This window comes from Talpa europaea, assembly GCF_964194135.1.
Source record: "Talpa europaea genome assembly, chromosome: 16".
Lineage (NCBI taxonomy): Eukaryota > Metazoa > Chordata > Mammalia > Eulipotyphla > Talpidae > Talpa > Talpa europaea.
The window spans coordinates 15,298,147-15,314,693 of NC_140084.1; the positions used below are offsets into that span (position 1 = coordinate 15,298,147).

The following is a 16,547-nucleotide window of genomic DNA, read 5'->3' on the forward strand; positions in this document are numbered from 1 at the left end:
ATCTGGTAACCTCTGACTTAACCCCTGCTTATTTATCCATCCTACTATTTTGGATTAAGTGGCTTCTATATACATTTTTTATTTGTAGCTCATTTATTTATAGTTATGACTTACCCATATTATAAACTTTGAGTATATTCTTAGGAAAGAATCTTGGAAACTGTGTTAGTTTTCTATGGCTGCTGTAACAAGCAACCACACAATTGATGGCTTAAAACAACAGAAATTTGGACTTGCAGTTCTGGAGGCCAAAAGTCTGAAATCAAGTGTCAGTAGGGTTGCTTCCTTCTGGAAGTTCTGAGGGAGAATCATTCCACTCATCCCTCTGATCTCTTCCTTCATATCACTTATGTGTGTCTTGTGTCTTTCTGTAAGCTTACATCATTGGATTTAGCCCCTTTTTATCCAGGACTAGTTCAGCTCAAGATCCTAAATTTAATTGTATTTACAAAGACTGTTTTTCCCAAGAAGGTCACATATACAAGTTCCTGATGGACATCCCACCCCAGAAGAAGGGCATACCAAAGGAGCAGGGGGTGGCTGTGGGAGTTGTCTACCTGCATACAGATAAAATGTGAGAACATTGTTTACAGAGAATACTAAGCCAATAACAAACCTAAAATTCAGTCTGCTTTTTTATTATTAGCATGCACTGGCCATTCTAAGCATATAATGAAACATTTCTCCTTAGTGGTGTGAATTGCTACTTCTGCTCAACCCCCCTATGTACCCCACTACTTAAAAACAGAATTAGTGTGTGAAATGATATGAATCTAATTCTAATGATATATATTTTAGACTTAATATCCTGTGTGTGGGAATATATATTCTTACTAAATTTATATGGGATAATAAAATAAATCTATTAATTTAATAGGTAGGAAATGTCTTATTTTAATTTTGTTACTAGTGGGATTCAATGTGTTAAATCTTGTACTGGTTGTTTTGTAATCCAGTTTTATAAATTTTTAAAATTTCACTGTCAATATTTCTGTTAGGCTGTTTCTCTTATTGATTTAAAAAAAACTATATAGTAAAGATATGGGTCTCTTATAACATTGCACATTTTTCTTATTGTTTATATTTTTTTCTTTCTTTAGGTAACAGATTATTTTATTTTTAGATAGAATTTTCTTTATACTTCCTTTTATTGCATACCAATGTTTGCTATTTAAAACCTCCCAACTCTTGGGCTATAGACTTCCATGAGGACGGGAACAAAATCAGATTTTTGCAGAATGTGATAGCTCTATGAAAAGAAAACTGAATTTTTTTTAGTGAAAATGTTAGAAATATTTCATTTCCTATATTGCATAGAAAATATTACCTATAGCCTGTTGTCATGGAATCTGAGCTATGTGTGGAAACTGTATACCATCAATTTCTAGTTCCTTATTTTATGACAGCAATCAGGAGCTCAAAGATCTTGGTGATTTGTCTGAAACTGGGACAAAATACATATCTTTATTTTTATTTATTTTTTAAATATTTATTTATGCATACAAGAGCTGGGATGCAGGCCAGTGGTGTGGGGAGTGAGAAGATTCACCAGAGACAGAGTGGGAAGCAGAACAGGCAGATTGACTGAAATACACTGCTGAGGGGAGCAGTGGGCCAGACAGGGGAGGTCTGTTGTGCTAGCTGGGGCTCGAACTCCTGCTGTGCTGCAGTGGCTGTGGATAGCTTCATAGTGCTGTGACTTAACCCCTTGTGCCACCAGGGAGGCCCCAAAATGTATATCTTTAAATTCTTAATCCAGTGATCCCATAAAACCTGAATCTGTGGCTTTTTCCTGTTTGATGTGTATGCTAAATTCCTGAAATACTTTTATGAAGCATTTAAATAATTGAATTTTCCTTACTATAAAGATCCTATGTGGTATTTATTTAATTTAATTAATTAATTTATCTATTTATTTTTAAATATTTATTTATTTATGTATACAAGAGCTGGGTACAGGCCAGAAGTGTGGGGGGGAGGGATGAGAGGATTCACCAGAGACAGAGCAGGGAACAGAGGGGTCAGATAGACCAGTACAATGCTGAGGGGAGCAGTGGGCGAGTCAGGAGAGGTCTGCCGCGCCATGTGGATTGCTCCCTGGCTGGCCAGGGATTGAACTTGTGCTGCAGAGACAACAGACAGCTGCAGAGGCTGCATTTTAACCCCTTGCGCCACCAGGGAGGCCCTGGTATTTATTTTAAAAATGAAGAAAATAAGGTAAACTCAGAAAGGTGGTTCGATATATTCAGTTTTACCCAGCGCTAGAGACAACTTCTGTTAATATTTATTGTGTGTGTATGAGTGTTCAGTATTACCCATTTTGCTGTTTAACATGAATGTTTTACAGGGTGGAAATATTTGTATGTTTATCATCTTAATGACTGCATAGTATTCTATCCTATGCATATATTCACATTCATTTAATGATTTCCCAATTGTATACTTAGTTTATCTCTAATTTGTTGCTTTTATGTTGCAATTACAAACACTGTGGATAGCCTTGAATATATTTTCTTTATGCAATTCTTATTAGTACCCTAGGATGATTTCCCAAAAGCATAATTTCTTTGCGAAGATTGAGAATTTTGATTCACATAAAAGGCTTACTTTTATTTAAAAAATCTATTGTGAAACAAATTTAATATATACAAAGATGCGGAAAAATAAGACTTCTGCTTACCTGCCCCCAAGCTCATTTCTGAACTGTGGATTTAATCTGATCTCCAAGAGGAACACATGCTGGCAATATGTGCTTGGCTCTTGAGACAGAACATTTCTCCCTTGATGTGTTTACTTAGCACCTACTAAGTGCTGGCTCCTGTGTTGGCCCTTATACAGCATAATTTCTCCTTTATGTCTTTTGTCTACTTTTAGGATTATTTGGATTTCACCTGGTGGAATAGTTGAGAATTAGATGAAGTAAGAAGCACAGATTTAATTAGGTGGTAGAACCTGGGTTCCAACCAGTGGCCAACTCTTCTCAGTTTGCCCCCTACTATTCAGGTTTTAGCACTGAAAGTCCACCTTCCCAGGGCCTTGTTGTCTCACCCAGGCATTTGCCCACTCATAACCCAAGCTCTCCCCCATTTGAATGGTTCTTGGTACGACATTCTTAGGTCTCCCAGAATCTAGAGAATAGTGAGGAACTGGTTATTCCTGAGGCAGACAGGGCAGCCCTTGGTTTTAGAGGATTTATGTCCATTCAACATTGGATGTTTTATTTTCCAGGTCTCTTCACGTGCTTGTGTGCAACGCAGCGGCTTTTGCTCTGCCCTGGAGCCTCACCAAAGATGGCCTGGAGACCACCTTCCAGGTGAATCACCTGGGGCATTTCTACCTTGTCCAGCTCCTCCAGGATGTGCTCTGCCGCTCAGCCCCAGCCCGCGTCGTGGTGGTCTCCTCGGAATCCCATAGGTGGGTCAGAAGTCACTGTTCTTCCCCCTTCCTTGCACAAACCTGTCTTTGTGAAAATAATTAGGTTTCATCCTCATCTGAAAAGTTTGGGTGTACCCAGCCTGACTCACTGAATTTTTTTTTAGGTCTTTTTTCCTTTTTTGAGATTGTGGGATATTATTGGGGCAGTTTGGCTACAGTCTTGCAGATTGTTTGTACATCTCTACGTCAGGCCCCTCATTGATTTTGCTTTGAGATGGAATAATAATTGATTAAATCTGAATGCCTGACCTTTATTGATTCACCATTCAACAACTTCAACATCCACCAAGAAGAATGTGCAGTTATTCTAGCAGGAGAAACAATGCAATTAAAGACTGCGAGATGAAATCCAATTGTTTTATAATGAGAAATTAGGGAATTCAATGCAGACATTAGCTGTGTAATTGTGGAAAGGGAAGCACTGTAGTTAGAACATATTAGAAATCTGGCCATGCCTCTTTTGGTTAAAATTTCAATTAAAACATCAGATGGCACTTCTTTTCTATTACCATTAGGAGAATATTCAATTGACTAAAAAGACATTGGAAAATTTCATCGTATTTTCAGCATACTTGTTTCTAGAATTGGATAAACAACTATTTGTCTAAAGAGAAGTACTCAGAGAAGACAAAGGGCCTGTGGGGCGAGGCTAGATTCAATCCCTGTTTGGGAGATTTTCCTGGTGTGGCTGAGAGCTTTTACTCTTAGCAAAGTAGCTGGAAAAAAAATAATGTGCAAAGGCCTGTTTTTTTCCCCTTCTTCTCTATCTTAAGTCCTGAAATGTTTTAGTGACCCAGAACGAAGCTTATTTTTTTAATCATGCTTCCATAAAGTGTAACCCCTGGGACTTGGAAGAGAGAGACCAGCCAAGGGTTAGCCTGAACCCTTTATCACTCCCAAACACAGGGGCTTATGGTATAAGTGACACACGGCAGATAGATTTACTTCTACCATTTTAAATTTATGATGGCTGAAATGAAAGGAAAATGCCAGTAATAATCCTCCCCCGTGTTAAAAGACACAGAACATCTAGTAATTAGGTGGTAACAAAATCTGAACATCCTTATCTTTGCAGATCACCCCAGGTTGGTGCAAGAAAGTGGAGTGGGGCTGTAAAAGAGCAGGGAGGCTAGTGTGGGGGCAGGCCCAGGAGGGCGAGCTCCGGAAATAAATCCACCAGCCCCAATCGTTTGCCAGATGTGGAGGGCAGGCACCATGGGACATGCTTAAATGAGCTATTGTTTAATGGGAGATGATGTTGAATTGTCAGCTGCTCAGTTCCCTTTGTCAATGCGTACCTCAAAGTCTATTTCATGTGACGTCTTTGTTCTCTCCTTCACTGTGGTGTAACTCATGCCTACCTTCGAGAGCTGAATCTTAATTTCATTTAAAAGATAGATTGGAAGGAAGGGTCTTGGTCTCCTGGATTTGATCCATTTTATTTGACAGGACAAAGGCTTCCTGAAATGCACTATTGGGCACACTCCCGTTGGTAATGGGCACTAGGTTGCTGCTTTCTTATTGCCCTTTGCCTATAGTAAAGGGTACTTTTAAAAAACGTTAACTTCCTCTGGCTGGTTTGCTGATTACACTTGCACTGCATGCCACAGCACCCAAGGGCCAGTGTGAATTCTAGGTGGCAGAACCCGGAAAGCCTTTGCTTACTGCTCATGGACCCAGAGTCCTAAACTATGCTGTAAAGCGGAAGTGTTGCTATCTAATTACCTCCATAAACCTTGGCGAATCTCTTGGTTGGAGTCAAGACCCCCTGTTAGGGGAAAAATAAAGTCCTAAGTTTGCAGAAAATATTATACCAGACTGCCCCAAGGCAAAATATTTATTAGCCTCCCCGTGTCTTCACTGTATTTTAGTTACTTATCTGGAGTCTGAGTCAGTGAATTAAGTTTCTGCACATCTAAAATACACCATATTAAAATGAGGACTTGACTTTCTTGCTGTGAAAAATTTCCAGATAACAATTAAAATAGAATGAAGAAGAAGCACTGACTGAAACTCGAAATGGCTTGCAGCTGTGTCGAATGCCAGGTTACTACACACAGAGACTCCTGATGCAAATTCAGTCCTATCCTTTGAACATACCCCCTTTTGTCTGCATAGAATCCAGCCTAATTATTTCAGTTCGGTAACTCATCAAATCCTCAATTAAAAGAAAATGATAAAGGAGCAGTATACATAGAAATATAAGATAGAGGTCCCTCAAACTGCAAATGTGAATGTCCAGAGAACAGATGTTAACATTTTTGTGTACTGGTGGGAGGATAATTCTATCAAGACATTCATGTTTGGCTTTGTCAATTTTTCAACTTGAAAATGGAAGAGGCGGCCTTTGAAGAGTTGTTTTACTGCCTCTTGAGCTGAGAGGTGAACATGGTCGTTTTTCAGGAAACCTGCTATGGCTCAAGAAACCAGAAAGCTCGCCCACCCTTTGCACTTCCTGGAGGACTGTCAATACAAGCTAATCAGACCTTAAAAATGGGTTTGCTGTCCAGGAGAGCATCAGGGCAGGAAATCAGGGGGCCCCGGGTAGGGGAGAACTGATTGCAGAGGGCGGGCCTGATATTTAGCAGCTGTTCTTCTCCATCTTGACACCATCTTGCATCTGGTTCCATCTAATGCCTCATCACGGATCTCCCCTCCCTTGTTTCTGGATTAGGGACTGGGAATGAATGGCTTCTCTCTTCATAGGACTTTAATTGACCCAGCGTTCCCCAGTCATGTGATACTTCTGCCTTGTCTTTAAACACCAAAGCAGGCAACTCATTCTGAACTTTATAAAGTACCGTGAGCAGATAACATGACTGACCCAAAGGATCTAAGCCAATCAGTAAATTGTGCCTTTCAAGCAAGGATAGAAACCCAAGTTTCTGTAAAGGAGTCTTGACCCTTGGCTTGGAATTCCTGGCCCATGATCAAAGTTCAGTGCTATAGGGTAAGGTAAAAAAAGTATCAGGCTTTTCTGCCCTCCCCCCATTAGGACTGATGATGGATCCCTGCGGTCCTGAATGCATGCCTGATGGCGGGCACCTGGAGCAGGGTGCGGGCATAGGTAGATGGGATTCACCTGGGCTGAGACTGGGCTTATGAGGGCATCACGGGGGACGCCGGAGGAACTGCAGAGGAAGAGCAGAACAAGGTGAAACAGCAGAGCGAAAGGAGCAGAGAACAAAAGAGTCCACACGAGAACGTGAGAGAGCCCAGAAAGAGTGAAGACTTGCTGCCGGCACCCCTGCCTGCCTTGTACCTGGCAAATCCCAATAAAAGCCTGAAAAGTCACCGAGGGCTCTAGGACTCCTTCACCTGGTCTGCTCGAATCATAAAGATCCTGCTTTGTGCCCTTCCTGCCACTACAAGTGCTCTAATTCTGTCTTCAGTCCCTGTGTCAGGCACTACCTAGGCAACCCATGATGTGCTGTCCACTTTCCAAGAATGCACACGCTAGCATTGGAAGCACGTAAACAGATGACTTGTAATCTAGTGTGGGTCTGCTCTGGTAAGGACAGAGGCGTGATGTACAGACAAAAGGCAAAGATGGCACCACTGGATTTATGACACATCTTGGAGGGCTGGCAGGGTCTCCGAACACTGGGGTGGATGCCCTGGACTGGGTCTTGCAGAGTACATACTTAGTTTCCACGGAAACGTGTAGTTCACTCTGCTTTGCCTGGCTTCTTTCCATCAAATTCCACCTTCGCCCCCACTCCCATCCCTGAAATCATTGTGACAACCAGGAGTGGAAGTGTTAGGGAGAACTTCCTGGAAGAAGTGGCACCTGGGGCCTCCCCTGGTGGCGCAGAGGTTGAGTGCTGGGCTGTGAGGCTGCCCACAGCCTCTGCAGCACCGGTTCGCTCCCCGGCCGCTGGCGAGGGTCCCACAAAAAAAAAAAAGTGGCACCTGGATTGGATCAGGCTAAACAAATATGCCAAGAAAGAATTTAAGCAGCAGGTAATGAAAGGAGATCAAAGAGTAAGTGAATGGTGTTACTTTGTCTAAGTCCTTGATGCTGTGTTGTACTCAGTGGGTAAAATTTCCTATCTTGGATTATTGGGTTTACCACTCAATAGTCCCTTTTTCTAACAACTCTTGTATAGTACTTTATTGCTATGTTGAAATGAAATTCATAAATAATAGAGCTTCCCTGCATAAATATATTTTAATTCTGTATGCTAGTGTAACTGTAATAGAAGGAAAGAAATGTGAAGCAAAATATCCTGTGTTTCAATGTGTAAATGCTGGGGAAAGACTGCAGGGAAATAATCAGGTGTTCACGTCTTTTATAAATCACCTGACTCGGGCTACTCACAAATGTGGACTGTTACCTGGTATGTTGCAGATTCCAGCTGCACGGAGTCAAGTGTCTCCTCCCTCCAAAATCACAAAACCTGAAAGTACATTTTTTCCCCTTATTTTCATGGCTGTTTTACTCTACTCCTGGAAATTAAGCAGTATTAAACTGCGCATATATGTAAAACACAGCTGGGCTCTAGGCTCAGACAACTATATGCAGGTTTTTCTTCTGCAATGGGACAGTCTTCACTAAGCCTAACTCTGTCTGCCTAGTGGATATTTGCTACCCTGCCCACACTGGCTATCTTGACAACAACAGGGTAAAAAGCCCCATAAATGATCAAATTTCCTGTTAAGTTCCACTGCTTCAGAAGTTGTTCAGAAGTCTGGGCTCTTCCTGTGGTTTGGGGACTTGGAAACAGGCAGCCAACAATTAGTTTCAAGGTCTTATACCATATCCAGGATGATGTTTCTGGCCACAGGCTTTGTGGGTAACTTTAGAGCGGCAATGTCTTTAACACTGGAAACTGGATGTCACTTGAGGGAGTCCGTAGAAGAGATATTTAATTCCCATTAAAACATGCATTTCACCTGCCCCAGGATGCTCTTCTTAGTTTCAGCTCAACTGACTGGTTCTTAGGAAGGAACAACCAGATCATTCTGTAATGTGAGTTTTATCCTTTGCTTTTGTTCTCCACAACACTTAGCTAGAGGACTCTCCTTGGGCTTCCTTATTACTCATTGCAAATGCCAAGCGTTAGTTTAATGAAGCAAACTCTGAGGGGTCCTTAACAAAAATGAGACCATCTAGAAAATTCCTTTTGTTATGATCATTTTTTTTTTTTTTTGGATGTAGACTCTACTTTGTTGTTATTTTTAAAAACGAAAGAAGGGAAGGAAAGAAACAAGCAGCTGGTGTTTAACGACTCCGTCAGACCCAATTATAAAACATCAGCTACTTACTTTGATTTGTGTGCGTCCATGCCAGGGGTACACTTGCAAACACTAGACTCTGCCAGAACTCATTCTGGCTTTGTTTACACTTATCTTTTAAACATATAAGACTATTGATGGCAACTCACCAAGGTTATAACCCCTTTATATTCATTAATTTTTAATCTGGCAACGAGTATGGGAGGCAGCAAGAATCATCTATATTTACTCAGATGCTCAAAAATGAAAATTCATAGGACTCCAGCGTTGGCTAAAATAACCCAGGAAAGCCCCGTCAAAGGTTAGGAATGTGATATCTTTCTGATTCCGAAAGCAGCAGCTCTTTATTTAAGATGCTTTTCCATTTAATTTAATTATCCTTGAACTTCCTGTTGAAGGTTTTGAAAAATATATGTTTGAGGCAGGGGGAGTTCAGCTGATCAAGACTCCCCATGTGTCAGTTGGGCCTCTGTGGAGCCTGTCCTTGAGTCCCATCAACTTTTGTTGTTAAATCACCATTGTTTATCTTTAAGGGACACTTTGTTTCAATGTTTGCACACTTGAGTTTTCATTCACCTCTACATGACTCGTTAGATTTCCAATAAAAATAAAAGCCTCTATAAGAAGTTGAAGTCAGAGATTGGCTGCTTCATGTCATATTTCTTTTCTTTAAAGATTTACCGATATTAACGATTCCTCTGGAAAATTGGACATGAGCCGCCTTTCTCCAACAAAGAACGAGTACTGGGCCATGCTGGCGTACAACCGCTCCAAACTCTGCAACATTCTCTTCTCCAATGAGCTGCACCGCCGCCTGTCGCCTCGTGGGGTCACATGCAACGCCTTGCACCCTGGAAACATGATGTACTCCTCCATCCACCGCAACTGGTGGCCCTACACGCTGCTCTTCACCTTGGCCAGGCCATTCACCAAATCCATGGTAAGTGAACTGCTTCCATCACTGCAGCTGCCACCCCCGGTGACTTCATGGAAAGAAAGGTAAGTGAGCCGCCGCCATCCACAGACGCCTCCTGCTGTTGCTCATGTGGGAAGAAGTTTGTGGAGAAACTCTGGCAGGTGTGTTGTGTTTTCAGCAGGCTCACCTCTTGCAGTGATGAATCTGGTCTTGGTAATACCTTTCTCGTTGGAAAAGGATGCTTGTATTTCAGTCGACTTTAAGTCACATCCTAAAAGTGACTTGGAGTGCTGGATAGAAGATGCGTTTTTTCAATATTGAGTAAAATACGACAGAAAGTGTTGATGGAAATGATTTGTACCCTCTTGACATGATTGTTTTATTATTATTATTATTTAGTGGGATGGTGCTTGAGAACTGTGTTTTGTGTTAGTTGGTGAAAAACATGGATTTGCGGTTGTGGAATTATCGGTAGATATGATTCCTTTGTTTCCACTCAGAATCTGTTTTGATGATCTGAATTCATTTAATGGATGTAAGCTGCTCCTGGAGAGTATTTGTTGGTTAGAAGTGCATTTTATTCTTTACTTCCCCAAAGACAAATCTTTTTGGGTGAATATGGCTAGATTTGGAAATTGTTCACACAGGTAAGTAAGAAGTTTTCAATCTTTGATGGTCATCCATAGAACAACCATATCTAGAAACTTCTTCCATGAAAGTGTTTTAGTAGCAAATAGTTGAAATGAATGCACATTTTACACAATATATCTGACATAGTTTCCTTGGCGTGGTTTATCTAATGTCCATACCTTTGAAAACATTTTCCTATTAGTGGAAACTAGTATTCCAGGGAAGCAACTTAGCATCCTTAGACATCAGCCTTTTCACTAACATTTCTTCGCCTCTAGGGATATCACAGGGGAAAGCACTCTCCTCCAGTTTACTGGACAAAGGGCCGGGTAATCTCTGACTGCTGCTACCTTCAGCAGCTATTCCCATGTTCCGTTCTTAACCTGATGTTTGTGGATGACTTTAAAACTATGTCAAAAATCTTTTGAACTGCGTAGGTGTAAGTAAGTCAGTGCATTTTTTATTCAAATCACCAGCTGCCAAGTAAATGGTGCATATTTGTGCCAAGTAACCAGACCAGATTCAAAAATGGAATAGTTCATATCAGGGGAAGAGAGATAAAGGACCTCTCAGAATAGTTTTGGGGGCTAGGTATAGGCAGGACTCAAGCCAAATGGAAAACTTGCTTCAGTTGGAGACTGAAGCAGAATTGTTTCCATACAACCAAGGAAGTCCAGGGAGGTAGAAGGAGACTGCTTAGTGAGCACCACACCTGAAGTTGTCCTAGCCATACCAGATGCTGGACCCTCATGGCTCCTTCCTCCACATTTGCAGCCAGTGCATATGGCCCCAGCTTCTCCTTCCCCAGTTTCCATGCAGGAGAGGTCAGACAGAGAGGTCAGGCAGCACCTATACGTGAATACACTTCAATGACTGCAGCAAGGTGAGGCTTGAACTGAGAGAATGCCTCAGACCACAGATAGAACAAAGACAGGTCTTTATGACCCCGGATAAAGGGGGTGGGAGAATGATCAGCAACCCTTGAGAAGCCTTGAAGAAAAAGTGGAAATGCTACTAAAAAAGTTTTTGGTTAAGTTATTTAGGGAGCAGGGACATGTCCCTAGAAAGGGTGGGGCAGGGAAGACCTTCCCTGGATGCAAGAAAGGAATTCTGCAAGACTTCAGGAGGTGGAGACAATGAGAAAGCCTGGGGCACTGCACCAGGGAGCTCTTAACCTCAGGATCCTCATGGTGAAGCCCTGACTCTTACCTTTGAGAACTGGGATAACTCAGGCAATGCACTTAAATTCTCCAAGGCTATTTCCTCACAGCCAAAATGGCGGTGCAGGTTGGTGCAAGGCTCAACATTAGTGGAGATAATAGATATAGAATTCCTGTGATGATTTCACTCTGTCTGTATGGTACGTAGCACTGGAAGGAAACATTTAGCTATCGAGCCCTTAGAAAGTAGTTATTGCAACTGAGGAACTGAATTTTTAATTTAATTTGATTCCAGTTAAATTTAAACTCAGATAGCTGTACATACCTAATGGCTGCCATATTGGAAAGCAGTTGTGGAATGTAGCCAATGTGAAGTCTGTTGCGTAGTGTTTCTGACCATGATGGTTGTTGGTCTTGTTTTATTAGTTTTGGAGAAGATTATTCTCTAAAATGTCATTGCTGCTCACGGATACAAGTGCCACAGGACCGAAGGAATCTGAAAATTGGGAGCCTGGAGCTTGTGGGGGGGTGGGGGGTAGGGGGGTGGGAGGCTCTGTCCCTAAATCCAAAGGCTCAGGGAGAGGGTTACTGGCAAAGTAGGAAGGATGTCCATGTGGAATGAGCCTCGTTTAGTGGTCTCCATCCTACACATCCCCTGGGGAAGTCATTGTGGAGTGGACTGTCCATGTCCCTGTCCCCAGATAAGTAGAAAACAGTATCTTTGACATGGCACAAAAAGTACTTTTGCAGATTAGGAAGACTAGGAAATATGTAACTAAGTGAAATTGTCAGGAAAACCCCCTTTAATAATATCTTTTATATTTATGTATTTGGTGATATTTCTCAGCCATCAGAGTTCCTTATGACTAGAGTTCCCATAGAATTAGAATGGGAACTATGGATTTATTTGTTAAACTCAGAGCCAGTCACCTCTCTTTAATAAATATTAATTAAAGTCTCTGTGCATGCAGAAGCGGAATAAGCATTTGTGTTGACCTGTGGTCAGCTTCTTTTTCTGGTAGATCAGACTGGGCTTACTGGAAGAGTCTACTTCCAATTCTGTCCTTTTGTACATTACCTGGCATTGCTTCCATTTAGTGAGTTTTGGTTTCTTGGACAAAGGGTACACACCTTCCATTTTAGTGCAAACATAATTTTGAACATAAGCCATGTAGTTGAATATCTAACCCCAACACATGTAAGAGCTGGGTTCCTAAGCGTTCATGTAGAAACTTAGCAGAGACACAGTGTCCTCATCACCAGTGGCTTGATGGGTGGTGTTCCATTTGTGCTTCTTCCCCATTTCTGCATTTCACTTCAGAGTACACAGTAGATGTAACCAGTAGGTTACATCTACTGGTTTTCTTTTGACACGAGTGTTGCTGGAATATACACGAGTGTTGCACAAGGTCAAGGAAACAAACAGCCTTGCTCTTGGAAGCCCTGCCTTCGCTTCTGCACTGCAGCCTACTCCCTTAAGTATTAAACAGCAGTATTCTAATATCAACGTCCCTTTTTTATTTGCTGTGACTTGCTGTGACTATGGTGATTTTAGTTACAGTAATTAGGTCACCCTTCATGGAGTCAGGCTATTTTAAGTGCCTCTTTAAGGAATATTGTTGCAGATCAGTAATTTTACAATTGGATGTTCTTGTGCAACTTTATTAAATGTAATCTGTCTTTTAAATGTTGCCCTTTTACAGTTATACATTTCTAATTGTTGCTGTAAATGCATTATCACTTTGAAATTAATTAATTTTTCCATTTTGGCTGCCTGCAGTATAATAATCACTAATGAGAAACTCATAGGGATTAATTCTCAACACAGTGACCCCTACTGGCCGATCCATGTCTCTGCCACCTCTTCCTGGAGGTCCAGAGAAAAGGATAGGTTTATCTGTGGTCTCGTGGGAGGAGCGTGGCCCCCACACCCACATTTAGAATAAAAAGAAGTAGTTAAAAAGAGAACATGATTATTTTTAATGTCCTTTTAAAAAGGACGCAGACATCAACTAGCTGCTTTTGAAATGCGTTAAAGGTAACTAGAGTGTGTCAAGGACTTTCTAAGATGAGGTTATATCTACTGTGTGTATGCTTATTTATTTTCTTGTCCTTATAGCTTTCTTCTTTTATGTAGTTAGTAAGTTTATTCTCAAATTATATTTTGCATGTTTCACATTAATGAATGTTACATGTTAGTATAAATAGTATGTTCATATGTACATATTCCTTTATGAGGCTTGATTCACAAAGCCAGGCATATTGTGTTATTTAGTGATAGAAAAGGGTTTTGGGCCATTTACAGTTGGTTGTTGCCTATTGTGATGCCTTTTAGATTCCTGCCGTACTCCACAGTAAGATACAACCTGACAGTTCAGGCCAAACACCTTGATGATCTGTATGTATCAGCATATGTGTCTTCATTATTCCTCACAACAATTTTATGATATTGGAATTATTATCCTTGTTTTGCATTTTAAAAGCACTGGGTTGTTATCCAACTTGCTCCAGAAAATGACATCCTGCGGACCCTTCACCAGCTAGTCCCAAGTCCATTTGTTTTATCAGATGCACCACAGCAGCTCTGCCATGTATGTCTAGTTGTTTGGTTATATTTCCTTTAGAACATGTTTGAAAGTATCTTCATGAAAATAACCCCCCTTGACACACATACACATACACACACATACACACATATACACACACTCTTTTTCCCCACACAAGCTTTCAATTCTGGTAAACAACATCTTAGCTACAGTTCCTAGGTCCCAGCCAGCCCTTTGCGGGTCAGTGTGTAAATCTGAAGCTGAGCACCATCACGTGCCTCTTTAGGGTGTTTTGTGCAACCAAATATTTGTGTTGGCAGGTAACAGTAGAAAGAATATCATGTGTTAGGGTAGCAAGAGCTTCGCAGATGTTTTAGGGAACTGCATTTTCAAATCATTCCACATTACCAAATGGCTTGAATTTGTAGGACTTCTGAAACGATTGGGTTACGTTTCCTGTGGTCTTGCAAAGCCCGTCATTGTGCTGAGTCTTAACAGATGTGCAGCTACCCTGCTAATGGATGGGCCTGCAACGCCGGTTCTGTTGCAGAGTTATAAATTATAACTAGAAAAAGCACAAGATGTCATTCTTCTAACCTTCGAGAAAGCCAAGCTGGGTAATTCTGCCCTTGAATAACCCGCTGCAGGGTGATTTATCGTTGTAAAATTTAAAACATAATGAAGGAGATAATAGATGTTGATTTGTTCTTTAAATTAGTATTTTAGAAAAATACTCCCCCCATCCCTTTAAATACCTGCCACTGACTATACTCTAGATATTATCAAGGACAGAACCCGTCATTGAGTCTTTATGGCTACACTGAAGTATCACGTAAAAGGTGAAGAGAGTAGAAAGCTGGGGCCTTTTTCTGTGTTGGGTGAAGGAAGCATGATTTTTAAAGCGGAAATTTCAGCATAGTCTTCTGTAATCTAAATATTTTTGAGGCTCTGAGTGAGCGTTGAATTCTCTAGCTGCCTCGCTCTTACCAGTCTGGATACATTAGAATTACACACTCCAAGGACCCCTCTGTGGTTGGGCCACACTTATGCTTCCCTGCAGACCCCCACAGAAGGTTCTGGGGCTGGATTCTTTCTAAGGCCACCTTCCACAGCCTCAAACATTCTTCTCACTTTTCAGGATTATCATTAGCATTGGTTTTATTAGTCATCTCTCATTTCCATCTGGAGCTTTAAAGTTTACAGTGTTTGCTCAATTCAGAGTTCAAGGGATACGGTAGGTTGGAACAGCAAAGGATTTAGAATCATTAGGCTTGTGTTCAAAACTCAGATTTCCCTGTTTGAAGTTGTAAAATTTTGAAATGATTCAGCTTCTCTAAAGCTCATTTTCCACATCAGTTTAGATGTTTTGGGCTGCAAGTTATTAACGCCCCGTTAAAAGTAGTTGGAACAGTAGAGGTTTGTTTTTCTAATGTATCCACCCAGAGGCTAGCCAGATATGCTTGGCTACCATATAAGCAGCTCATTTGTAACTGCCTTGGCTCTCCCCTCATGCTTGTAAGATGGCTGCAGCAGTGCAACCATTGCATCCTATGTGATAAGGTCTGAAGGCAGGCGGAGCGGGGGCGGGGTTGGGACCTCTCCTTGCATGCCTCCTTTTTTTTTTTAATCAAGAAGAACCATTCTGTCTTGGAACTGTCCTTCCTAGTAGACTTCCCCTCAGTTCCCATTGGGCAGGGTTAAGTCACCTGTGCATAACCTAGGTGCATGGGAGACTGGAAAGTGCATTTCCGGCACAATGTGTCCCTAGAGAGGGAGGCACTGTTGAATTGGTGTGTGTACAGTTTTCTCATCAGTCAAATGGAAATGCTGTCTGTTTTATAGGGCATTTTTCAGTCTACAACAGTCCTTCCTTCCCCATTTTCAGTTACTTTCTACTCATTCTTCAAAACAAAGTCCAAACATCATACTTCAAGGAAGCTTTAGACCAAGATTTGGCCAAAACTTCCATTCTCTGCACTCCTAAGAGCCAGTGCCTATAATACTGTCTGACACAAACTAGCGCTCCTTAAATATGTGTGAGTGAACAAATAAAGGACCCCAGAACTTCTCACAACATTTAACACAAATGTAATTTAGAAAAATAGTCTCTGTGGTATTGCATTGCATGTCTGATTCCCCTCTCGAAAGTGCTGTGCTTGCCTCCACACTTCTGTATCGCTGGTCCATAAATACTCAAGAAATACTCATAAATGAATAAATAAAATTAATTGTTTACTGAATGACAGTCCTCAGTACCTTACTGAGCATTAGTCTCTCTGTGGTGGGCAGGGAATTGCAGTTTAGAAGTCTAGAGAGAATGGCAAATGTGGCCAGGGGAGCAGCCCTGAGTCAAATGACTTGGAGTCATGTGTCATGCAGTCCCCTTGGAGAGCTGGGGCCAGATCCCAGGGCCTCCCAGATTCCTGGTCAAGTGTCATATAAGGGATTTACCCTGACACACATGTGTGATGGGGAAACGTGTGGTGAGAACACGATAAGGCACAGGAGAAGGAGAATAAGCTTTAGTGTGGGGCAGCTGTAGGATCAAATCCCAGCTCCATCCACATTAACTCTTGGGCTCATTTCATAACTCGATTAAGATTCTTGTTTAAAAGTGGAATG

The 16,547-nt window shown here is 41.4% G+C and overlaps 1 protein-coding gene across 1 annotated transcript in view; it reads left to right on the forward strand.

The window, feature by feature from the left end:
- Positions 1 to 16,547, forward strand: part of WWOX (WW domain containing oxidoreductase) — a gene marked incomplete at both ends in the record, with an annotated part of 917,223 nt that overhangs the window by 269,288 nt on the left and 631,388 nt on the right. Inside the window, 2 exons of the mRNA XM_084256789.1 lie at positions 3,229 to 3,414; positions 9,349 to 9,613. Coding sequence (XP_084112915.1) covers positions 3,229 to 3,414; positions 9,349 to 9,613 — 451 coding nt within the window. The remainder of the gene's footprint in view (positions 1 to 3,228; positions 3,415 to 9,348; positions 9,614 to 16,547) is intronic.